The sequence below is a fragment of the Atheta coriaria genome, unplaced genomic scaffold, assembly GCF_025399875.1.
Source record: "Atheta coriaria isolate IRGN ID8LTWV9N9 unplaced genomic scaffold, Caltech_Dcor_3.1 hic_scaffold_8_pilon, whole genome shotgun sequence".
NCBI classification, from domain to species: domain Eukaryota; kingdom Metazoa; phylum Arthropoda; class Insecta; order Coleoptera; family Staphylinidae; genus Dalotia; species Dalotia coriaria.
Genome location: NW_027045450.1, coordinates 3,252,194 through 3,277,548, shown reverse-complemented (window position 1 = coordinate 3,277,548; position 25,355 = coordinate 3,252,194). Strand labels below are relative to the sequence as shown.

The following is a 25,355-nucleotide window of genomic DNA, read 5'->3' as shown; positions in this document are numbered from 1 at the left end:
TAACTAGTTCTTTGTACAAAATGAATATATTTCGTATTTTTCAAATAGTAACGAATACGTTTGGACGCTTCTATTCGACTGAGGAATACGTCTAGTTGTGCAATTATCAACCAAAATGTTTGTAGTATTTAGTAAGAATTCATTAAAAGCATTGCAAAATACAAATCGTCAGAGCCTTCTACTGCTGCATTGTTTCATTAATGATCGAAGGTGGTGTCCACACATGTTTATCTGTCAAATTATTGGCCGTATTTGGAGTTGGGAAAGAATAATGATTAAAACCAGTGGAAGCGCTCCCATTAAAATCTACTGGTACGCCTAAAAATGTGCTGGTGAGAAGAAGGAAAACAAAACCGGAAAATGCAAAATAAATAAAAATTCACGGTATGGTATGAATCGGTTCAGGTTGGGGGGCACATTTCTCACATTCGGGCGAATTTCAATTTCAAAATATGCAATTTTTGTGCTCTTGGAGTTGCTTTCATTTGATGCTTGTCGTTTCTGCTCTTCTAGTCCTGATAACAATTCACATTCTGCACCAGAGTTAACTTGTCCAATACCGATTCCCCGACATAAATGCAGCGGTAATTGATCTGAGTCGCCAATAGCGGGGGCAGTATTTTGTTTTTGCTGCAGTAGGTGAAACAAGAAACAATTAAATCGTCCGAAACTGTGACACACCCAACACCAAGGATGATGGACAGGGGTATTCACCGACATGCTACTGGCAATGTTTAAAAATTCGCAGATGTGATGGTTTCGATAATAAACCGAATTCGACATATTATTATATTGTTGAACATTGTAGTTGCTATAGCAGACAATGCGGTGACCTAATAACCATCTGTACAGATTTTCGTCAAGAAGCTCCTATTTCAATTATGGTAGCACAAATTACACAATAATAGAGGTTAGATAATTACTTACCCTACTGACTCTTAAGTGAACACAATAAGTCGATGGAAGCAGAGGGTTGAACATATTTTGATAGAGAACAAATAATGTGGATTGATTTGCGTTCATCGCCATTGCACTTTGAAAATGATTCAATTGTTGCAAAATTTAACAAGCTTTACAATTTATGGTTCCAATTACCGTTGTTGCTGGACACTTTGACAGTTTCTTCTGCTGCCATTTTGATAGTAAACGAACCAAAAACAGTTTCAATGGCTTGGCAACACTGGTTTTTGATTTGACATTTTTAGTTGTTTATTTTGGCCGGCAGGACAATCTATTTAAACAAGATTAAGTAATTTAAATAAGACCAAAATTTAATGTAAATATACCCGTTTAATTGTAAGTACTTTTAAATAGATATGAAAACATAATGAACTTTTAAATTCATTACACTACATACAATTTTTGTGCATCATCGTAACTTTTCGGCTTGCGTCGTCTTTTCAATCTGATGGAGCCGATGGAAACGTTGGAGTTGGGGGTTTGAGAAAAGCAAAGCAAAGCAAGCAAATCTCCGAAAATGTCAAGCTGCACCAACACAATTAAAGCTCTGCTTGGCCCTGCCATTTAGTAAAGAAGCCGCTGAATGTAACAATATATTGCGTCCACTGGTTCCATCAAAATAAGAAATCGATTAAAACACGAAATTCTGGAGTTGCTATGTGAATAAAACGCGCAGTGATCTCATGTTTGTTGTGAGCTTCGAATAAAAAGAGCTCATACGAGCAGAGGTGTCGACAGCATCAAGATGAAAGCGTTGAAGTGACCCTCGTGCTTTTCGGGTACGTGCTAAATTCGCGAAGATTCACGCTGACTGTGGATGATCATCGTCGCTTTGTTCACATCGCTAGCGGCGGGCGAACGCCGGCAATATGGCTGGCAACAATAACCAGAACGGTTGGCTGAACAGTTTGGGGATCGGTTACGGTACACCGTTGAGCGTCGTTCCTGAACAACAACCGGGTACTTCGGAAGGGAATCAATTCGAGCAACTAGATCGAGCAGCTGTTGGCAGTAGCACTTTGAAGGTAAAAGCAATATACTGTTGTGAATTCACTGGAACAAAGATTCACTTTACAATTAGTCACATATTCATGTAATTATACATTATGGCCTCTAATACACATTTTGATTTTCTAGCGAAATCCAAAGATGGAGTTATCCAAAGGTGATCTGCTTAAATTAGTGACATATTTTGAAGGAGAAATACAGGCCAGGGATGTTGTTATTGCAGCTTTAAAGGTATATAGTGGATATTTATTATATGTTTATATTTTCTCTTAAAATTGATTAATTTTAGTCTGAAAGACTAAAGCAACTTGCAAACATGGGAAGATACCGACCCGCTGTAATGGCAGATCCATTTAACGCTTTATTACGTGATTGTACAATGGATAGCACCAATGCAAAGACTGCAGTATCAGAACGTGATATTAATCAAGCAGCTGAACAACAATTACAAGCTCTAGAGCAGGTTTGTAAAATAATATAGATCATTTTTCTAATTGAAAGTATATTAATTTCGTATTTTACCATCAGTTGGCAATTCAACAAAAAAGAGCTCACCTACACATGGTAAATATATTAAAAGAAGCTGAATGTAAACATAAAAAAGTGATCCAGGAACTGGAAGAAGAAAAATGTAAGCATGAACACGACACAGCGCAAGGAGACGATATTACGTACGGACTAGAAATGGAGCGTACTCGCTTACGACAGGAACTCGACAGCGAGAAAACATCACGTAAGAAGCTGGAGAAGGAAGTCAAGCGGCAGCAGGAATTGGCTGATGAAGAACGCGGACGTCAGAAGCAAATTGTTTTACTTCTTCTTGCTGAACGCAAGAAAATTATCGTCAAGTATATTGAGGAGCGAAAGCGCAGTGAGGATTTAGCACAGGTTCGTTTTCTTCTTAGCTTTTATTTGTACATCTGAAGATTTTTCTCCTGCTTCTACATAATATATTTTTGCAGATATTATCCGAAGAAAAGTCACGAATTGACAGTATGGCCGAAGGCTTAGAAGAAGAAAGCAAAAAATCGTTGCAAATGGAAGCTGAGCTCGAGAAACAATTACACGTGTTTGAAACCGACAAGAAAACCTTAAAAACCGCGCTTGCTAATAAGGACGCTCGCTGCCAGGAACTAGAATTAGAATTACAGAAATTACGCGTTGAGTTTGACGCTCTGCGGACACGGCCCCGTGATCCCAGCGATGCCGCCGCACCGATGACGAGCAGCGTAGCTAAAGTAGTCCAACCGACGGCAACTGTTTCCAGCGTGCCTGTGTCTGGGCCGAGTATGACTTCATCAGAGTAGTACATGTTCCCAAATGTAATTTCGTTTTGTTTTGTGTATGTTTTAGCAACGGGAATTGCTCAATCTGTTGTACCGGGGCAGGCACTGCGGCAAACAGCTACTGTACCATCTGTCCCTTCAGCTGTTAAGGTAGATGGCTGATAAATACATAAACATCTTTAATTAAATGATGTGATTACCTGATTTTAGGCTTCCAATTTATCTCAGACATCAACCATGCGACAAGCGCCAGTCAAACCAGGTTTCCATGCCGGGTATACCCAGAATCCTAACGTTCCACCTCAAATGCCGCCGAAGAAGGGCACCATTGCTGGCAGGGGAGTTCCACCACCGATCCCACCCAACAAGCCGATCATACCTAGCAAACAGAATGTGGTACGAAGGCCCGACACCGCCGATGCCGACAATAAGAAAACTAGTTTAAATAAAGATGTTGTAGGTGCGGTAAGTACGCCCGACGTTGGACGAAGCACACCCGGCATTGAAATGCTTGGTCAGGAGTTAGCCGATTTTCAACAAATGTTCGTCACTATGGCCACTAGCAATAATACCTAAATAATATTAAAGACATAACACTATACTTCAAACGTCTTGTGTCGCATATTCGTTGATTAGTCTACGAAATTACTTGATTGATACATGAAATTCACAAGGCAGCAAATTTGTACGCAGGTATTATAATATAAAATTAGATGAGATATCAAGAGAGTAAAAAGAAATGAAATGGGAATGCGAAGAAAGAAAATTGCTATCAATCTATATTCTAATCATTATGTTGCATGTTATTATGAAGATAGTAGGAAACAAGTGAATCTGCCGTATTTTTGTACTACTCAGGGTAGATGGTTGCCAAAAAAATAACATACTTTCAACCTATTGCAACAAGAAACTCTTTCTCTTAGTTACTGCATACTTTTGACCCAGGAATAGTTGTAGGAACGCATACAGTACAGATGGAAAACTAATTCTAATTATGTGTTAATTAGCAATTTTAATTGAATTACTTTCTGTGATGTAGTTACATGTGCAGGTATACCATATGTGCATAGAGCGACTTTAAAGTTGTAGACCCCTACCATTTCCCTTGTTATGTGATACTGTTACTAAATTACGGAAACTAACGAAACGATAATAATAATTGACGAAGGGGATGCGAGAGAAATCACATGATTATAATACTTAAGGAACTATGAGAGGAAATGATAAGCTAAGAAATTGGACAAGAATGCTTTAGACTTCCTGAGATAAATGTATAACCAAGATAAATAATTCACTAAAATATACTTTGCGCAGCTGTTTGTTTAAGATAATCTTCATTACTTATGCAGGGGACTACAAATATCCTAGTCACGATTTCAGATAGACTCTGTAACTTCTCATTAATTATAAGTCGCAAACATAAGATTTGCTAAATTCATGATTTTCGTGTGTTGGATGCATTTTGGCGTACTTAATGTATACTTAAATTATATTTTTATATTTTCGATTTATTTATTATGTTTAGAAATTGACGAAATCGATGTAATACTCTCTACATGACGATTGTGATTGATATTAATCTATCATTTTATATCAATTTATAAAGTACCATGCAATTTTTAGCATTGTAAACGCTTTCATTGTAACAGGAAGGAACAAAAGCGCGTCTATTTTGATTTGATGTTAACCAGTTAATTTAATCTGGTTTAAATATTATCAGTTTCGAAACAAGTAAATTGTTTCAACGACGTGGAACAAATGAGATCGCTTTTATTAAATTATTTTTGTACAACTTGTATTATACGAAGCTTTTCGTTTATTGGTGCACATGTCCAGTGGAATTTCTTGATGTAAATTAAAGGTGGACATTAGTGATTCGTGAGTTCGTTTAGTTTATATCCGGGACATTGAATGTATCATAGGTGTTTGTAGAAATGTGTACACATGCAAGAACGTGTCCTGTTTGATTTGTTCCGTTACCCACACACTATTTATTCATACTCAATGTCCTGTGATTGTATCTTACTTAACACTAAGCTTATTATCCATTTAATTCAATTATAATAAAATAAGCTAGTCTCTAGTTTAGTCTAGCGGGCGTTCTGTGAGCAAGTAGGCCAGTGCAACGCAAGAACTGCGAAAACTATCGAAAAGGACTCGAAAACAATATCTATCAGTCGTAATATGTTGTGCATTCACACGTTGCAAATCTCTCTGTTGATGGCCCTATGTATTACGATCTCAAATGTAATGAGTAATAATCATAAAGTGTAAGTAACTAATGTTAAACGAACAGCTACAACTATACATGTAAATTGTAATTAATTATAATTGCGCCCGAGTACCATCTCTGAAACCAGCGACGTACATTTTGAGTGTTGGGTCACCACCTGAACATATTATTTGTACAAAGTGCAGAGTAATATTAAACAGATATAACATAGCAGCATTGTGTGTCGATTGTAGGACGAGTAATGTCACCATGGCGAACAGCGCAAATGAGTATATGTTTGAGGAAACAAGTCTGTCCTTGCGGGATATCCTGCCGATTAGGACGAAGCTGTACGATAAAAATCGTGCCCCAAAGCTCAAAGGCCATCCAACAATTGTATACTTTCATGTAACGGTTTTATCCTTGGACTCGATTAACGAGGAGTCCATGGTAAGTATCCCGATTTTATTTGAAAATTTGAATCATGGAGGATATGTTTTGTAGACGTACGTGACTGATATATTTCTCGCACAAAGTTGGCGCGATCCGCGTCTTCGGCTGCCTGAGAATATGAGCGAAGAATATCGCATTTTAGATGTCGAATGGCTTCATAACATTTGGCGTCCGGATTGTTTTTTTAAAAACGCGAAAAGTGTGACGTTTCACGAGATGACCATCCCGAATCATTACCTGTGGTTGTATCACGACAAGACGTTGCTTTACATGTCTAAGTATGTGCTAGGAATCCGCCGTAATTAGCTGCCCGGGGCGTTGCTACTTGCCGTTTACTTATGGCTTCTTTTCAGGCTGACCTTAGTACTTTCATGTGCAATGAAGTTTGAATCATATCCGCACGACACACAAATATGTTCGATAATGATTGAGAGTCGTGAGTTAAAACTATTACGGCTACTTTCTTGGATATTTTAATTTGATGATTAATTGTAGTGTCTCACACGGATCATGACTTGGTTTTTATATGGAATATGACGGATCCTTTAGTGGTAAATCCTGAAATCGAACTTCCACAGCTCGATATCTCGAATAATTATACCACAGATTGTACAATTGAATATTCGACTGGTAATTTTACATGCCTGGCAATAGTTTTTAATTTAACAAGACGACTTGGCTATCATCTCTTTCACACCTATATTCCGTCAGCTTTGATCGTCGTTATGTCCTGGATTTCATTTTGGATTAAGCCGGAAGCGATCCCAGCGCGAGTCACATTAGGTGTGACATCACTGTTAACATTAGGTACAACTGAAAGTATTTATTTCTTGATTATATGCGGTAATGTAATTGTAATCTCTTTTGTACAGCGACACAGAATACTCAATCGCAGCAATCGCTACCGCCAGTGTCGTATGTTAAGGCCATCGACATTTGGATGTCGTCTTGCTCCGTGTTCGTATTTTTGTCTCTGATGGAATTTGCTGTGGTTAATAATTACATGGGACCCGTCGCAACGAAGGCAATGAAAGGCTATTCCGATGAGGATTTGCATTCGGACATGCAAAATGATTATAAGGTACAATTAACGCGAAAGAAAAAACGGTAGCCATTTTATTTTGTTTTATGCAGTAATTTTGAGTAGATTGGAGTCTTTTTAGGATAACTGGTGATGATTTGTGTAGTTGCTAGAGCTTAGGGAGCAAGTAGAGCAAGCAGACCACCGCCGCCATCGAGCGGTGTGGAATCCCTGGGTAAAATAATGTTTCGCATAGTAAAATCAATACGATAGTGCGGCGGGCGCGTGTAGTCGCGTTGGCGACCCTCTCATTTGCGATTATTATGCCCCGAGATTGTAGGGTGCTTCTAGCCGCTTTCCGACTTTTTGTCTCGCAATAAATTGTTGTTATTTATGGTGGTTGAGTGTCGTTCGGTTCCTTTTGCAGGATATAGATCGGCCGAGATTCGGTAGCCAGCCGCAGTACGATACGTTTTGCAGCGGCCGCAGCACCGCATTGTGCATCGACCAGTTTTCGCGTTTCTTCTTTCCCTTTTCGTTCTTCATCCTGAACGTAGTCTACTGGTCGACGTTCCTCACTTGAAGCATCGCACAGCGCCGCTTCGAACCTTTAGCATTTAACATTTATGTAATGTGTCGATGTTGTGTAATATGTAATGCGTATAATGATGATATGCCTGTATCAAACTGCAACAATTTAAATATCCACAATCCGCTCCCACATCCGACGCCAGTCGCGCAAAATGCGAATGTGGCTCCGGTGAAGCATCGCGACGCCTCGCTTGGAGCTGGCGCGGACTGGCGTCGCGCGGATGCCCCTGTGAATGTGAGCATAATATAAATGCAGCAGTTGCAGAGATCGTTAGTTCTTATGGGAATGGAAATCGTCTGCAATCGTAGCGTCGCTTGAACCGACGTCGTCGTTGTCCGCGCGCGTCGCCGCGCTGCTCGATAAAATCGACGCCGCATTTAGTCGGCGTCCAACATTCATGCGTGGAAACACACTCGAGAGCGAGCGGTTCGAGAGAGAGCTGAAAATGTATCGTGAACGCAAAGATTCGCCCGGCCACCCGAGATCGCGTTGCGCTTAACAACCTTCCCGAAATACAAGCGGCGGCCATTCGATTTGTTAATTCGACAGTTGTTGTTTAAAAAAACCCAGTGCGTTTGTGATACGCCGATTTTCCAGGCAGCTAGCGAGCGTGAGAGCGTGTGTTGCCTGCACTTTGGGCATGTGACGTGATACATTGAGCTGTTATTTTCTGTTCGAAACTGTTCGTCTCTTTTGCACGTGTGACGTCATCAACAATGTATGTATGGTTTTGTTGTTTGCATTGGCATTTTTCACTTGCTTCCAAAAAAATCGCCATGGATAATTCGCTATTGCGCGTTATCGTATCGTGCTCCCATTCTCGCGCTTTTCCTATACACAGCGTCTTGCGAAAAAGACGAGCGAAATTTAACGTTGTCAAAGATAGCTTTCTGTGGAGGTTACGTAATGAATATTTGTAAACCAATGCTGCGGATAATAAATGTGATGTTTTTGGACTAGGAAAATTTCAATGAATTATTCTAGTGAAAAATTGCGTCAATTTGCGAAAAGAGCACGCGGTGCGCGGTACCCGCAACACACGTTCATGTCAGAAAGCGTGTGATTATTTGTTGTGTGCAAAGCTGCCAACCAACTGTTTCCTCCTTCTGTCGAAGGTGTATTCGAGTCCGCATTGTGCGCTAGGAGTTCGATGACGACCGGCTTCATGGTAATGGGACAGCAGGAGCAACGCGTTGCCTTCCGGTGACCTTAAGGAATGTTTATCCCAGATACAGTGCGCAGCTGCATGGTGGAGCCGGATGTATCTTCCTATCTGCAAACGCCGTCGTCGGGACAGGTGCCTTAACGCTGCTACCCCACAGCCCTTTGTCCTCTCGCGTCGCCATATGTAATTAACATGATTAACAAATGAGTGTTCTCTGTAACTGTGGTCGCATTCAAGAGTTGATGCCGCTTTTTGAAAAAGCGCGCGCGCGCCTTACGGCCCCTCTCCTCGGATGTCCTCCACTCATCCTTCAATCAGTGTTAATTATAATTAAGACCTTCGCGTCGGGCGCGATATATTTGCGCGACCGCCTTGCAAACATCCTCGTCGGTCTCCTTGAAGGCGGATTACACAAGCGGGCACAACAGCACAGTTTCCGAAAAAATACTATTTGATAAAATATAGAAAACTAGATGCATCTCAGCTTAATGCGCGCAAATTTCCTTGACGGATTGTTACCCATCGCTGCGATGTGACGCGCTTCTTTTGTAACAGTATATAGGAGAATGTCCGTTGATGTTCCGAAGCGAAACCGCCGAAATGTACCTCACATATTTGTATAAATAACTTCGAGACGTGCCCTTGTATACGTGTACACAGCGTGCGCAACGCTTGCATGTACGCACGGCGCGAGGCAGCAGCAGCAGCAGCGGCAGCAGGACCGTTGCACAGCTTTAGAATCGAACCGCAGGCGCGCCGCGCACACACCACGTGCTGGTGCTGCTCCTGTCGCATGTATATTTTCGTAGCAACATAATATCTCACTTTAAAACAATTATGACGATTACGTATGCGGCGCACTCCGACGTGTGTTCGGGCAGGCGATTTGTTTGCTTTATTCGCCATTCGATAAAAACGGAAACAAACAGATTCCTCTCGCCCCCTCGAGAATTATCCAACGCGCCGCGTGCCAATAGGTGTACAAGCGGGCGGTGAATCGCATACATTTTTCAGCAATCCGTTCAAAATTGGCATCAACTCGAGAATTGATCAATTGATGTTGATTGTTGTTGGAAATTCTTACCTGTTATGTTGTGTTGTTGATGTTTGCCTATTGCTATTAAACTGAATCACTCCTTGCTAGGCACTAAAAATAGCTTAAACTATTTATACTACCAGAATTTAGACGAACTTGTATAACCCGATCGCAGGAAAGTCATTTATTTCAAGCCTCTAAAACTTTATGTCCCTATTATATGGTGAATATATTTAAAGATATATGCTTTTATTTTGCGTTTTTGTTATTGTTTCAACGTTTTTTCTCGTGCACATAGTCGACAACAATAAAGTTTAACAATTTCCATGATATCTGATAAAATAAAATAGATGCATATATGTTTATATATTCAATTTAAGTGAAAATGATTGTTATGCATCGTGGCGGACGCGTGAACCTATTATTATTACAATTCACCTACTTCTGTTCATTTTAATCAGATTTTTATTATGTGCATGTCCATAACTGCATCATCTGCATGGCAGATTTGCAACAGGGGCTATGATATTACAAAATACATTTAAAATAAAAAAAAGTTCTTGTTTGCAAATCTTTTATGCAGATAATAATTTATTCATATATTTTCAATGTGCATTAATATTTTCATACGCGTACAAATTGATTTATGTCGTGAACAATATGCGAGTATGCTTGTCTCGTGTCTTGTTCCTGTATATTTATGTGAACCGTGCGTACAAACTCTGAAAAACTCGAAGACACGTCACGATCTGGGAATGTTAGATGCGTGCATCTTTTTTCGTATTTGTATGCGCATGCATTCACGTACCTTGGACGTGTATTCGATGTGCAAATGTAAATGTCACATTTTCGGTCTTTGCATTTTACTCGTGACTTCTTTTTCAATGTGATTTTGTCTCTCTTCATGTATTTACACATATATTCGTTAGGGATGTCTTTTTGTTTCTATCGTGTGTTCTGATCGTTTCTATATATTTTAATGTATTAACAATTAGTCTAATGATTGACCGGTTGTTTATTGTGTATTATCAATGTGTAGGACGAGTTTCATCCATTCATAGAAGCTCTGCTGCCGTTTGTTAAGTCCTTTTCGTATACATGGTTCAACTTGCAAGCTGCTAAACGCAAATATTACAAGAAACATGAAAAACGGATGTCGCTCGAGGAGGAGAGGCAGTGCAAAGAAGCGTTGCAAGTATGTGGTTGCCCATGTGGGTGCATTGTGTTATTAATTAATTTTGGCATGGTGTGTAGAACGAGAAGGCCGAGGTGAAACAAAAATGGGCATCTCGACTCCTGGGCAAGTTGCGAAAGGACATCACGCAGGAATGCCGCGAGGATTTTGTGTTGAGCATCACCGGTAAACGGCCGGCGGTGTGCGTGCTTTCGAATCCTGACCAGAAGGGCAAGATGCGGCGAATAGACTGCCTGCGGCAGGCCGACAAGGTGTGGCGCTTGGATCTCGTAATGGTGATCTTGTTCAAAGCGATACCGCTGGAGAGCACAGACGGTGAACGATTGGAGAAGAATCCTGAATGTTCGCAGCCCGGGCTCTGCGTCAATCCGTACCATATCAACGTCTCCGTGCGCGAACTCGATCTCTACTTGGCAAACTTCATCAACAGTCATGGTAAGATATTTTATTCCCTTACCATTTAACATTGTATGTCACAAGCATTATTTTGCAGAAATTCTCAGTGGAGTTTGCTACAACAATAACAACAAAAAAGAGGACGATAGGAAAAATAAAGGTACAAAGTATATACAATCGTGTGGTTTGTTTGTTAGTTATTTGTACTGTTGCAATTACAGGATATACACATAACCCGTATAACGGCGTCATTTGTAATGACATTATTTTAGCCACGGGCGTGTTTTCCTCCAAAGAGTTGTGGAAATTGTCGAAATGTAAGTAAGCTATTGGAGATGCTGCGAGATCATTAACATCTATATCCTTACTCCTTCTTGTTTTTCGTTTCTGTTTTGGTTCGATTACGTTCGTTTAAAACTTCCTGCTCATATCACTTAGGAACGATGTGCTATGCAAGCACGTAATCGACATCTAGGTCAAGCATTCATAAAATACTCACCACAATATTTCTTCTTGATTTTTCCTGCGGCCGAACGCAGCCGTATTGATTTCTATCAGTACTCAGATTGATGCACATACTGTCGAGCATCTCTAATAGCTGTCGATATTATTTTAATCGAAGCCTCATCATTGTTTCAGCTTCCATAATGCAGGAGGTTTCCGAGCCGCAGCCGAATATTAATAGTGTTAAATTAGAACACCCAGCGTACTACTGCAATAGTTATCAGGATCAGGGTTCCGTCGTAGCAGATCGATCGGCTCCAGTCGACGCAATGGTCGTCTCGGCTGCATATTGTGAGTACACACTGTATACAGGCGCAGCGTCGCACATGCAGGCAAACATTTTGTTTTTCGTGGTGGGATGCACGAATGGGTGGTATGGAAGGATGCGAAAAATATGCCGTCGACTAGCGACGAATGTGCACATGTTGTCTGGCCGCGCTCCTCAGGGAAAATCAATAAAATTCGCATATACAATGCATGCTCATTACACAGATATGCATTTATAATACATTATTGCTGGAGCTTGCCAACATACGCTTCCAACGACTTATTCTAGCCAAACGACTTTTGAATGGGGTTTGCAATTATTTTCGACAAAAAGATGCAAAAGGATGTACCAATGGGTTGACATGATAACTTTATTTTTAGCAATGCCTCAAAACACCACATTAGTGTCTTCCAGTTCACAGTCAACTAGTCCAAACACATTGTTCTACCAACATAGTCCAGAACCACAACAACACCAACATGCGCATCAAGTGAAGTACCCCGAAAATGGCCATGATACCCTCTCTGACTTTGTGACGTTTGTGTGCCAAGAAACGGACAACACTTCCCAAACATCTCAGGTACCAGCATTTAATATTTTATATCCAAAACAATCATCATTATTGGTCCTTTTATCCCTAGTTTCAGATGCAATCAAATATGTCACGAAGCCCCAAACAGTACTTTTCCACGACAATGCTTCCGCCCCCGCCGCTGCCTCCAATGGCGCGACCCGTGGCCATTATTCGTTCCACCAACGATGTAAACATGTCCGGCACCAACTCGCCGCCCGTGAGCATAACGCCACCGGGCAGCGAAGCGTCGCCGGTCGACGAAGTACCTGAAATCAACACGTCACCCCCGCTGAGTCCCCATGGTCACGAGCGCCGAAAATCGCCGTCGTTGCGCAACAGCATTCCGACGTCGGGCTCCTACTCACCCACCCGAGACTACGCCTTCAACCACTTTCACGCAGGGCAGCCGGGACATGTTGGTAACGCACATCATTAACCACCTAGCAATCTCTTTCAATTCTGGGTTCTGGTTCCATTGTAGCTCTTCAACTACCCTATGGCGATGTCTGGTGTTATCAGTCCTACCAACCTGAGCATGTATACACCCGGTTCGACGCCCAACAGAGGAACCCGCTGTAGCACGATACCGCGTTGGAATCCGCCCCAGCTGTTTACGTTGGACCAAGAGGACTTTATGATCTCGCATCCGGTGGCGGGCAGCAATGCGGAGACAAATACGATTATACTTATGGATGACGGCACGTCCGCGACAGCCTCTGCCGCCGACCATAACGCACAATGTTGCAATAATCACACGCTGACACAACTCTGCGACGCAGATAGATTCTTTCAGACGGCTGAAGGCCTCGAACACGCGACACAGAGAGAATCTAATGCAAAAACTCCATAGCGAAACTAAACTCACGTAACGTACAATATTAAGCAAACTACAAACAAAACATGCGTGTAGGCGTAAATTAGGGAAGTCAAAAACGAAATTACAGAACAAACTGCCTTAATATGCAGCTTTCTCTTGCCAAGTTTATGTGTGATCATTATTTACAAAGAAAAACTACAAATTTTATTATTTCGTGCGCGTATTGGTGCTCAAATAGGGTAGTCACATAGTTTAGATATAAAAATAAGTAAATACTTGCAAATAACAAAATAAGGAGAATGGTATACAAAAAAAAAACGCTGAAGAATTACCTACATTATACAAACGACAAGCATACGTACGATAAGATATTATATATGAGATATATATTCAATTATGATAAAATTCCACTCGCGTCGAACGACATCTGAGGCCCAAAACGACTATATTAACGATTACTACATTTTGGATACATATATATAAAAAATGCGCAAGCAGTGCCCGCAAATGTCGTTCGATGGTCAAACAATTACGATACTCTGATATGATGCGCGTTTGGATTCCAAAAGTGGTGGATAATTCACCGATGCCAAGGATCGCATCAGCCGTTCAATGCTCAGCCATTAATTAAGTTGTGTGGTTTTCTCAGGTGGCGATAACGGTGGCGACAGGCGACACTCGCGGCCGCGATCGTGCTGAGTAACTACCGAAGCGATGCCTTTGACAATGCACTGGCATTGCACGACTGATGCGCGTCGATTATATTATAGGCTGTGCATTGCTCTAGCCGCGGACACTGTTTTGTCCCTAGTCGGTGACTCGTTTTCTATTCCGTTCCTATGTTGGGTAGTATATCCAGCGCAGCTGTCTTCCACGACTGTACGTCTTCGGCGCGAAGATTATACACAGAGCGACGTGTCTATCAGCGCTTCTTCGAGCAGTAAGCTGGATCTGTGCCTTAGTATTACAATAATATTGATATTCTAGCATAGAATGAAACAAAATTAAAGCGACACAAAATCGAAACCAAAGAAACATTCGTCCACACTTTAAATCGCTATCTACAATAAAATAACTATAACTTTTTGGCAATGATCTAAAGTGTAAGCGAATATACTGAATATGGTGGCATGGAGAAAATTGATAATAATAGAAAACAAAGCAATGAATTAAAAAATGAGCTCACAGAGATTAGTTCATCCAGCCAATCATAAAATAAAAATACGAATTAAAACTAAACAAACGAAATATGAACGAACAGTGTGGGCCTTTTAATTTAAACGACGACTAAGAGGATTAAAAGTTAACTATTTATATACGAAAGGATCAATGTAAGCGACATTGCGATGACCTTGTGTTTGTGGTTACTTTCAAGGTGGAAGTTGGCGACACACAAATCTAGTCTTCCAACTTGCAACTAACCATTTGTTGTTGAAGGAAGCTGCGCTCGCTTGCGGTCAACAAGTGAGCCGGCTTCTGTTATATCAAAATGCAACGACGAGTGATAGCTGAAAGCGACACTTAAACGACTATCACTTGCAGTGTGCAATTTGTATGTTATTTAATAATGTATGATCAAACAGTCAATTCTAGAATGCACGTTGTCTTATCACCATGTCGATTCCAATGACATTACGAGAAAAAACTGTGATTGAGTTTCTTCATTGATGTTTTGCGGCAATAATAGACGGGAGAATGCATCATCTACAAGCAACAAATTATTTTCTAGTCATGCGACATGCAGAGTGACCCCGACTGATGTCCCCATGTTTGATAGCTCTTTATTTAATGCCTGCGATGGAAAATTCAAGATGCAAATATTCGTAATTAGTAATCATTAAGTGACAATAAGTTTATCACACATTTCTAGTGGGACACTCTGCTTTAAACGATTATGTTGACGATTTCCATTCGCGGAAGTTGCTGATAACCATGCAAGAATATAATAAATAGCGTAACTTACAATACATTGAAGTGAAAACGAAAACGAACAAAGCAAATATGAGGCGAATATAATAATTAAGGATTAATAAATTTGAAATACTTATGGTATTATGTACATAACACCTTTGTTACTTATAATGTACTTATAGAATCGGGTGATATTATATAACCAGTGCCATAATATTGTTAACTCAATTGTTAGACGTTGGGAAGGGACGTCGTTAGTGTTGGTTATTATTATTATCATTATTATTACTAGTAGAAATGTATTAATTTTTAAGTTATTAAAATCAGAGGGTTTATTAATCAATAACTCCCATTGTTTGATTTACCTTTAATAATTTATGATTTGCCGAGATGAGTAGTCTATTTAGTACGGATAGTAGGCAATCCAAAATACACAATCCCTAAAATTACTGTTCAAAATGTAAGGGCTGCCTGAGCTTTTCAAACTGAAGAAAATACAGGTTCACAGCTTGGGGGAGCAGTTGGTTGCGAAAGCTTCAATTAGATGCCGCTAGTAGCTCAAAATAAATTCAAAATCATCAGAAATTTATCGAGATTTTTCAGTATTCGAATATAAAGTGAAAATGTCTTATACTAAAAATGATAATATAATAAAAACAATATATTTCGACAGTTAATCAGTCATTATATTACATTAGTTATTCACATATGAGTTATTTAATATTATCTTAATAATATCCAAACAAAATGATACAACAAATATGTTCTAACAATTAATATGTTTCAAAAATCGGGCACAATTGAACCGAATCCAAGTTAATAATTCCGAAATGACATGCACAAATGTTGTGCCGCCATTAAATTAAATTTCTTTTCCCTGCCTCGACCCAACCTGCGCAACGCCGCGCGTCAAACAAAAAAAAAACGCTGAAACACGAAGCGAGAACAGCGAAAAGAATGCGCCGATTTTCCGAATTTCGAATTATCTACTTTACATTCATTTTAAATTTAGAGAGCGACGTCGAGCCGTCGAGTAAAAGTTCCAACTTGGAGCGTTTTTAATATTTAATTCCAGTTGATTTACGATTTTAGGCAAGTTTGGTATGGCGCCAATGTCGAAGTCGACATTGCGAAGAAAGAATGAACGAAAGAATGGGCGTTGGGGCGAATTGCATGTAACCAAACGGGTGCTGTTTGGTCGGGGGCGAAACGAAGGGCATGAGCCGGTAAACGAAAAGTAAATCACGACTTCATATCTACAACAATGCCATTTGATTTCTACGCTGGGAACACTTGCGTTTAATCTCAAGTGTTTCGATGATGATTGATGATATTTCGCGCGTTTCAATTAGGATTATATTAATTTACAGTCTTCTTTTATGCAGATTGACAAACTTATGCAATATTTGTTGTCCCTCCTGGTTAAGGTAACACAAACAGGCGGGCCACTGGTAGGGCCGTGTTAAATCTTCATTAAATAGTATTCAACGGGTATCTGGTACGATAACACTTGTACCACAACACATGCTGTGGTCTCAAACTGGAGAGTCGTTACGAGGTCTCTCTTTCGAAGCACGGCCCCAGGGCGGCGGTTGCAGAACATTCGCAAGCCATGTTGGCGGTGCGTCGCAGTGAGCAAAAGAAGCGCGCCGCCCAGTGTGGATGAAATGAAAAAGTCATTTTCTTCGGAGAGAATTCATGGCGAGTATGTTGCCATTGTTTCCGCATTAGGCCAAGTTTAGCGCTTGCTATCGCATAACTCCATACCGCTTTACATTCAGCATTCGATTTTGATGCTGATTCGCACATATCGTTGATATCTCACGATCTCGTCCTACTCGTATCTTCTCAACTAATTATTTTATTGGTGGAATTATTTAATCAAATATTAATACGTTTTTTAACATAAAATCTTTATACCTACATTTTCGTATAAAATGATATCTACGGATAAATGTACAGTGAGCAGAGTGTTAAAATTCAGCGCGTGCTTCTTTTAAATGACCCCTAATTAAAATCAGTCCTAATGGATGTCGAATTCAAGGGAATAATATGAAAAAACATTAGGGTTACATGCTTTTTAATGTGGAATAATTAGTTTTGCCCACAGCGCGCGTCTGATGCAAACACGCGCAGCAGCACGAGCAGCGAAAACGATTCTGAGCACCAACGGCGGCAACGGCGGCAACGGCGGTGGCGACGACAGCGTATAGAAGTAAGGGAACGAGGAGAAAGCATAATAAACCATGGCAGCCATACTGCTGCAAGCGATGGTTCTTGCTACAAAAGTTTCGCCTTGCAACCACGTTACTCTCTAGTTTCCAGCCTCCGTGCTCTTAATTAATACAAAACCTTAATGCGAAAATTAACACGAGAGAAAAATTTGATATTGTAATTAATATTTGACACCTTCCTGAATTTAATACGTAAGTAGTTTCATTTATTTTGAATAAAATAGGAAATCCTACATCAGGAAAAGTTATGAGCTGCTATTTTATTTTGCTATCTGCAAAGATATTGAATCATAGGTTATTATATGAAAATGTGGTCATATATTTGGGTTTCTTTTTGAGTTATAATGCGGTCGTCAGCTGGACACGCACAAACTTGGGGAGTTTTTTGGCCAGCGTCGCACTTGCCAACGATATTTGATGCATCCGAAGTGATCCAATAGTTACATTAGGGTCAATATCTTATATCATTGGCTGTATCATAAATACAATAAAGTTAAAATATTAGTTGTGCTTCGGTAGGGCCCTGCCAGGAATAATGAACCATGTATCATCGGTGCAGCAGTTGGACGCAGCGGTTTCAAAACTTCAGAGAGTTCTGAGACTGCGATAATGATCCTAATATGAATAAGGTACCTATTATTAATATTGTTCGCCGAGTTTGCGCGCTCGTATTACAGTTTAATTCGGCGCACGGTCCGGCCGCTAAATTTTCAAATAATAAGATGTTAATGCTCGCATTCACTTCCGAAATCTAAATGGTGGCGTAATACGAAATGGATTAAGTTTGTAATTGATGTTAAAATAAATGGTATACGGGGAGTGGGCGGCTGCGAGCTGAGTAGTCGGTGGTCGCCTTCCACCACCCTCGGCATGAAAAGCGCATGCCACGATCGCTCTGGATATCCAACAATCTAATTGGAAATGACTACACCACTTTAATCGCACATATGATAATCTGTGAAACCTCTACGCTCTGTTGCGCAGATCATTCCTCACTACAGGATCGTACTAATAGGTACAAAGAAATGTAAACATATCAAATTAAAGTTTGTATTTGAATAGGAATTTAGTTAAGCACACATCCAACGAGAGCAACTAGTGTTTGTGCCAAACTGTCGATAATTATTATAACCGAGGCCTCGTGCGATGCGTGTATGTCTCGCTTTGCACAGCAGTTCCGATAACGGCAAACAATTGCAGCGATGTTGGTTAACAAGGCCCCGCCGATATGCCAGCATTGCGTTTATCGCAATATCAATTCGTTCCTGCTGTTTTATTATGTAGTTCATTGGTTCGTATTGAACTTAATATGAGCATTTGGTGTTTGCTAATTGAGTTAATAAACATATGTTTAATTCATTTGGTATATTTCTATACTATTGACTTAAATTACGCAAATATTAATCAATTCAGTTATCAAAAGACAACTGAACATCCCTACTAATATTATAAATGCGTATGTCCTGATGTTTGTTACACTTTCACGCAAAAACTACTTAACCGATCATCATGAAAATTTGTACACATATTCTTAGTGGTCCCCGAATGGTTATAGGCTACTTTTTATTTAATAAAAATAATTATTTTTTAAATAAAATAAAGAAATAGTTTAGCCAATAATACCTCTGCATCTGGCTATTTGACTACTTTAACGCCATCTAGCATTTCAGCAATGAAGCTCAAACCTAAGTACTATAGTACCATCACACTGTATTATCACACTGTATTACCGACAGCTACGTCAACATCAAATCCAATTGACTACACTATAGAGACTGTACACTATACTTCCATAGACTATACTTTCAGCCATTTTAAACTTCCCGCCATTCTACTTCATTGTTACTTCTTCTGTGACTACAGACGCGTACGGAAGCAACTTCATTATTTTAGATATTCGCGAGTGAAGCCAAGGGTTAAACCTAGTACAACATACAACAGCAGTTCACGTTTTTTCCTACTAATAACACAAAATTGTCTCTCCTGGACTTATCAATAGACAAATCAACGAGAAATTTTAAATTAGTCTTATTTAGCTATCCACCTATGATCCATTCTCAGTCAAAATATAAAAATAGGCTATTAAGGTCTATTTACAGCTACATAAATAAAGTATCATCTAATTACGGCCCTGAAGCAGTGAGATATCGTCGCCGCGATCCCATCAGCCACCCTTCGGTCGCTCACGAGTTCGCTAAAAGCCTTTTGGATATTACATGTTAAAATGGGGGTAAGTAATTCGATTTGTGCGCTGCGTTCAAGCAACTGAACGAATAAATGCTTGCTCAATGCTCGCAGCCGAATGTGCGCATTTACATGCGCACACACCAAATGACAATGGAAAAACCTCCGCCACGCATCCGCTCGCCCCTTCGTGCGGTTCGATGCATGAAAACACTCCATGCACGAGTGGCAGAATTAAGTGAACATGCGAATATGAAGAGAACGCCACGACACAACGAGCGTGAGAGGGTGTCTCTATTTGTATCAGTCGCATAATGAAATGTTTAATTAACTTACAAGCAGCTAGCGAGGCGATATCAACCATTAGGCATTTATGTTCTTTCTCGCTTGCATTATTCAATTTATCGCAAGCAGTCCCTAAACGATTTTACAATTCGCGTGTATGAAAGAGTCATTAATAGTGCGCGCCGATATTAAAATAAATGACGCAATTGGAGGATGAATAATACTCTGCTTGAGTCGTTACGGAAAGAAATATTGATCTGGCTGCAAGGCGGCTATCAATTTTGCTTCGTAATACGAAGTAAACGACTTTTCTTTTGTCCGCCAACAAGGTTTTTAGTATGAGAAAGAAGGCATGCAAAACATGGCATCGCGCTGTTTGCCGAGTGTCGCCTAGGGTGCAAAAATCAAATTACATAAATGAAACACATTGTGAAGTTGAAATTTATAGCGGCGAACCGTGCGGACCAAATCAATTGCTCGCTGCGTTTCCGCCACGGCCGCCAATCGCGTACCATTGGCGTGCATCTGGCCGTTTCTAATATCGAAATGAACCTTCAAATTTATCACCATTTATACTTGTTGGGGCGTAAGACTTTTGCCGAAAGTGCGCTAACAGTAAAAAATTAACGCACGAGCCGGGTTCACACTGAGCGCAAATTAAAAACTTCGCGAAAGGGAGCGCAAAAATCAACCACTTTTATTTTGTGTTCGCGTTGTAAAATATTTCGCGCTCGCCTGCCGCACGCCATTTTGCTTTGTTTCGTCGAGTACAATGCAATCGTAATTATTTATGACCACTTTGTAGTTTCAGTTGTATTCTATAGACATTTGGCAAAATGACAATATTGCTTCGGTTACACGCCAATAAGCCACACTTTGCGAAAAAACTCACAAGACGCACAATACTAAGCGCGAGTGCTATTAAATTTAAGTTGTTGCAATAAAAATTAATCACAACCCGGCTGACGTTAACACCTGCGAACAATAAGAATTCGAAATTTGCTTGCTTTTATATGATCTCACATTTGGTGGTTCAATTAACGACAAAATGGAACCATTCATATTAATTTAAACCTTATTACTATGCGTCGTTGATTTGATGAATGTCCCATTAACTTGATTCATATGACAGACAATGTGATAGACTTTCATCATGGTCATAGCCCTGTCTACCGTATGAACAATTTTGAAATTTACAAGTAACGAAACATCAGGAATAGGAATTTGCTGATGTAGGTGTTAATATTTGCATAAGCTGATGTTGCTATTACCGTTAGTGTTGATCTTGCGTGGATGCCACTTGTGCGGTCGGACTTGGTCGCAGGTGGAGATATCGGCAGTGATTTTGGAATATCTAAGTTGGACTGTAGTTTCATTTCCATACACGAACATATGGTTCGGATGCAGATGTGTGTAAGGTGTCCAGCGCGCCCCCTGCGGACCAGTCGACCCCTCAGTTGGCCCTTCATGTCGTTTGCACATATCTTCTTCGAAATCTATCTCGTGAGGATAAAAATTGAATTCCGAATGCGACTGACCAATGGCAGCGTATCGAGAGGCGGATTACGATTCCGAAAATTGAATTCAAAAACTCGGATAGAATCTATAATGCCTCGACCTTCCATCGCACAACAGATATGTTTTGTGAGACGTCAGCGCGTGGACGTGAGGATTCCAATGATATCCTATTCGTATTCCTTCTGATGCGATATTGGTATTGTATATATCTTGTTTTAGCGTTTGCTGAACTGCCAACAACCTAAGAATTGTAGCCAATTGCTTTTAGATTTTCCACCATCATATATTAGGAGATATCACGTTGTCATCGCAAAATTGCATACACCAGAGATAAAAAGAAGAAAATTTCAAATGTTGATGTGTTAAAATCTTAATAATTCATTTTTCGTTTTGAACGTTGTAAATCTGAGTCGTGTTTTTTCAGGAATCTGCCACTTTCCGGTCGCTGCGACTAAGCTAATTGGATTTTATTTGAAATAAAGCCAACACACACTCGCAACTTTGCGCTCTTTGCTCTCAAAATGAAAATTGCTATCAGATGAAGAAACGTAATGTGCACCAGAGAGAATTAGGAGTTGTGTGTTTGCGCCTGTGATTTGCGACACATCCACAACCAGGGTTTGCGGTCGGGCGTCGTAAGTGGCCGTTTGTTTTGGTTAGGATGCTGGTGGCGGGCTTGCGAGCCTTTTAACAAGTCAGCCCTAGTTACTGTCTCCGTTTGAAATTAACTTAGTGTTTCTTCGGCTGGCGCTGCGATGTTTTGCCATCCGATTAGCCGTATTTCTTTTCCTACCGCTGTCCAAACCGGACATGTGTGCAATTGACCTCTGCGCCCATACCACATATAACACTCTTGCGCTTGTGACTTTCCCAGCGGAGATAACTTATCGACATGCATTAGTTGGGCGCCTTGGGCGTTTAGCATGCTCGGAGCGAGTTAAATCGCACACGCAATACAAGGAGGCGAACAAGATAAGGTTGAATGCGGACGCGTGTTCGCCACGTGCCGAATTACAGCAAATCGCTGCGTAATGATTTGTCAGTGATGTCAACACGCACATATTGTGCGTACGCATCCCGCCGCCAATCCATCTACTTGTGTCGACATATCCGTCGAATTACCATTTACCACGTGCTCCAGCACCCCCTCGGCCATCGCCCGCAAACTTAATAATCCGCATGCTTAAATGTTATACATAAACGTATACAATGCTAGGCGGCGGCGGCAGTCGTCGGCAGGATGCAGGATATGTTTGCGTTCGCATTCGGAGCCGGCGCGCACGTTTGCATATTGTTTACATTACATTATTTCTACCCCCTTATTATATGCGGTTTATCCATAGAAATATTGCTCACATTTTAATGACATTGGCGTTCTCGGCACATCCATGGCCGTAAATCGGCGGGTAGGAGGCAAATCTAACCCGTTATGCTATGCTTATGCGTGTACCTACAATTGTGTATCTTCTAGTTTAATACAATTTCTAAATCCGGCAATAAGATGTCAGCTTAAGTGCCTTTATTCATCTTAATATTTATATTTTTTTATGGAACGGCATATTTTATAGGCAGAAAGTGTTTCAAATGGTTTCAATTATAGAGTATTTAGGTACAAATGGTTCATAAATAATTATTATTGTTAATGTATGTTAATGTGATTTAAACTTTCCAAATTCAATTTTTATTGCACCCCAGACCCCAAACAAGTCGTTTAATTCTTAATACTAGATTGCATATGTTTGCAATGTTGCGCATCCGCGTATAAACTTATGAGATTGTGCATAATGTCTTCGCGTTCTCGTCATACACGACTAATCCACCGCACACGAAGTCAAATACAAAATCGCTTACCGTTTACTGCAAAGTCTTAAGTACGCCTGCAGCTGGAAAATGTGTCTCTAATATAACCATTACAGTCAGCATGTTTCGAATGGCAAATCTTTCGAGGCGTGCGTTCATCGCATTCCTGCGCGATTGACGGTGCCGTCGCGGCCCTTTTCTACACTTCCGCTATGCCGATAGTCTATAGCAGCGATTCGATTGTGCCATTGAATTTTTCTTGGCGTATATGTGCAGTATAAAACAAATAAAGGAAAAAACACGCCGCACACCTTTTATATCTACGGGGGCATAAATGGCTTTGTGTACATGTGGTTTGACTATAAAATTTTATTTGATTTAATAGCTCGCCGAAGTCGATTCGGGTAAAAATGGCAGGCGCGCCGTGCGACCGAATGCGATATATTGACACATATAAAAGACACTGAGCCATTCACCTCCCTTGTTCCTTCCGATTACGTTATTTGAGGTTGGAGATTGAAAAATATCTAAGTCCTATAAATATATAAACTAAGTACTGATTGATAATTATATTGTTTTATAGTTGCTATGTTTATTAACGGTGGTTATTTACTTATATAAAATGTCAAACATTAAAGTGAAGTGTGAAAATTAATCATGAGTCAGGTCCGTATTTCCTGCTGCCTAAAAATTGATTTGATTTAATTTTATATTTCTTGGCACAAAATATCATTAGTAATAATAGTATTTTATAGTAGCGTGCATAAATAAAATAGATACCTACCTACTAATTCAGTAAATCCAGTCCAGTAAACAGTAACTAGTGACAAACATGTTTAAGCGTTTATCGAATTGTGTGCATCGAATAAAACCAGTATGAACATCAAACCACATAAGAAACGAAAATGAAAATTTATAATGTTGTAAAACGTTTATAACGAATAAAATACCTTCATCATTCAGGACAATAAATTCTTTGCTGTTGCGATTACAATTCGTTTACAGATGAATCGTGGTTATAAAATTCCAACGACAGCATTTTTAGCATCTCAACTTAAATCGGAATTGTTTCTATTTTGAATGTTTTTGAACACTTGGTATAAATTCCATACAGACGTGCAGAGCAAGTTATTGTTCATATCAAGACGCTCAATTGGTTCTATAAAGACATTTTACGAATGTGCATTTGTATGATGTATGTCTAGGAATTCAAGATGCCGCACTAAAAACAAGCACATACAATCTTCGAAATGGCAAATTGGGCTGCCGAAAGGGCAGGTAAAATCAAAGGTCGCGGCTGCTGGGGCAATAAAAGGAAAGATTTTATATCCCAAAATTGCCGAAATACACATGCAATATGTTTTGTTTCTTTTGGTGCAACGTTTGAGGCAAAACAATTATTATTTCAAAATATCCTGCCTGTTTGCACTAAATGTTAATCAGAACCTATAAGGCATTGGATACTTCACATTATAAAAGGGTGAAACCAACAATAGGCCACGGTAATAACCGAATAAAAAGGGTGTTTTGATAATAAATTATTTTACGCAAAACATAGCGATCTAAGGGCGTTACATATCAACTCAAAACTTATATTCTGTTGAAAAAAATTTTATTTTAAATTAATTTTATTTTAATAGTCGCTTCGCTTAATCCCTAGGTGATTGTAACTCATAATTTAGTAAGAAATTAAATAATGTATGTTTTATTAAATGATTCCACGATTAGAATTTCATTATATAAATAGCAGCATATAGATGATATTAGGAGATGGTGTGCACTCGATGCCCTGGATGCATCTAATGTAGTTAGAGTACGTGCACGTTCCGAGGGGGATTTATTAAATTGGGGAGATTATTAAATCACAACGCCGATTGCGATTGCTTTCCATCCACGACAGTTGAACTACGCGCGCGCGCGAAGCACGCAGGACATA

The 25,355-nt window shown here is 40.0% G+C and overlaps 3 protein-coding genes and 1 long non-coding RNA gene across 12 annotated transcripts; 3 read left to right on the top strand and 1 right to left on the bottom strand.

Annotated features, from left to right (window-relative positions):
- Window positions 1-103: 103 nt before the first annotated feature.
- Window positions 104-1,198, bottom strand: LOC135797664 (uncharacterized). Of its 2 annotated transcripts, none has more exons than XR_010549604.1 (3): window positions 928-1,198; window positions 384-870; window positions 104-318 (listed from the first exon to the last, which is right to left on the bottom strand). It is a non-coding gene; the product is annotated as an uncharacterized lncRNA (long non-coding RNA). The 2 variants fall into 2 exon arrangements; XR_010549603.1 differs by having other exon boundaries at window positions 384-630; window positions 928-1,180.
- Window positions 1,199-1,311: 113 nt separating this feature from the next.
- On the top strand, window positions 1,312-5,132 carry Naus (cortactin binding protein N-terminal like nausicaa). 3 transcript variants are annotated; one of them, XM_065310132.1, is made up of 8 exons: window positions 1,313-1,985; window positions 2,098-2,199; window positions 2,258-2,431; window positions 2,497-2,856; window positions 2,931-3,255; window positions 3,322-3,404; window positions 3,465-3,650; window positions 3,715-5,132. In XM_065310132.1, exons 1-8 carry the CDS (start codon window positions 1,830-1,832, stop codon window positions 3,721-3,723), a joined length of 1,395 nt encoding a protein of 464 aa, XP_065166204.1. In that variant the 5' UTR covers window positions 1,313-1,829; the 3' UTR covers window positions 3,724-5,132. The 3 variants fall into 3 exon arrangements, with proteins under 3 accessions (XP_065166203.1, XP_065166204.1, XP_065166205.1); XM_065310133.1 differs by having other exon boundaries at window positions 3,706-5,132; XM_065310131.1 differs by having other exon boundaries at window positions 1,312-1,985; window positions 3,465-5,132.
- A 142-nt stretch (window positions 5,133-5,274) lies between these two features.
- Window positions 5,275-7,643, top strand: HisCl1 (Histamine-gated chloride channel subunit 1). 3 transcript variants are annotated; one of them, XM_065310134.1, is made up of 7 exons: window positions 5,275-5,524; window positions 5,721-5,916; window positions 5,971-6,197; window positions 6,273-6,355; window positions 6,415-6,726; window positions 6,792-7,000; window positions 7,368-7,643. In XM_065310134.1, exons 1-7 carry the CDS (start codon window positions 5,439-5,441, stop codon window positions 7,521-7,523), a joined length of 1,269 nt encoding a protein of 422 aa, XP_065166206.1. In that variant the 5' UTR covers window positions 5,275-5,438; the 3' UTR covers window positions 7,524-7,643. The 3 variants fall into 3 exon arrangements, with proteins under 3 accessions (XP_065166206.1, XP_065166208.1, XP_065166207.1); XM_065310136.1 differs by lacking the exon at window positions 7,368-7,643 and adding an exon at window positions 7,083-7,211; XM_065310135.1 differs by lacking the exon at window positions 7,368-7,643 and adding an exon at window positions 7,083-7,211 and having other exon boundaries at window positions 6,792-7,026.
- A 106-nt stretch (window positions 7,644-7,749) lies between these two features.
- Window positions 7,750-15,744, top strand: NfI (Nuclear factor I). 4 transcript variants are annotated; one of them, XM_065309413.1, is made up of 10 exons: window positions 7,750-8,250; window positions 8,648-8,829; window positions 10,773-10,928; window positions 10,988-11,363; window positions 11,422-11,484; window positions 11,546-11,641; window positions 11,964-12,119; window positions 12,477-12,676; window positions 12,738-13,089; window positions 13,152-13,397. In XM_065309413.1, the coding sequence occupies exons 2-10, from the start codon at window positions 8,749-8,751 to the stop codon at window positions 13,247-13,249; spliced, it is 1,578 nt and encodes a 525-aa protein (XP_065165485.1). In that variant the 5' UTR covers window positions 7,750-8,250; window positions 8,648-8,748; the 3' UTR covers window positions 13,250-13,397. The 4 variants fall into 4 exon arrangements, with proteins under 4 accessions (XP_065165485.1, XP_065165483.1, XP_065165482.1 ...); XM_065309410.1 differs by having other exon boundaries at window positions 7,755-8,250; window positions 12,738-13,085; window positions 13,152-15,744; XM_065309411.1 differs by lacking the exon at window positions 11,546-11,641 and having other exon boundaries at window positions 7,754-8,250; window positions 12,738-13,085; window positions 13,152-15,744.
- The last annotated feature ends 9,611 nt before the right edge of the window (window positions 15,745-25,355 follow it).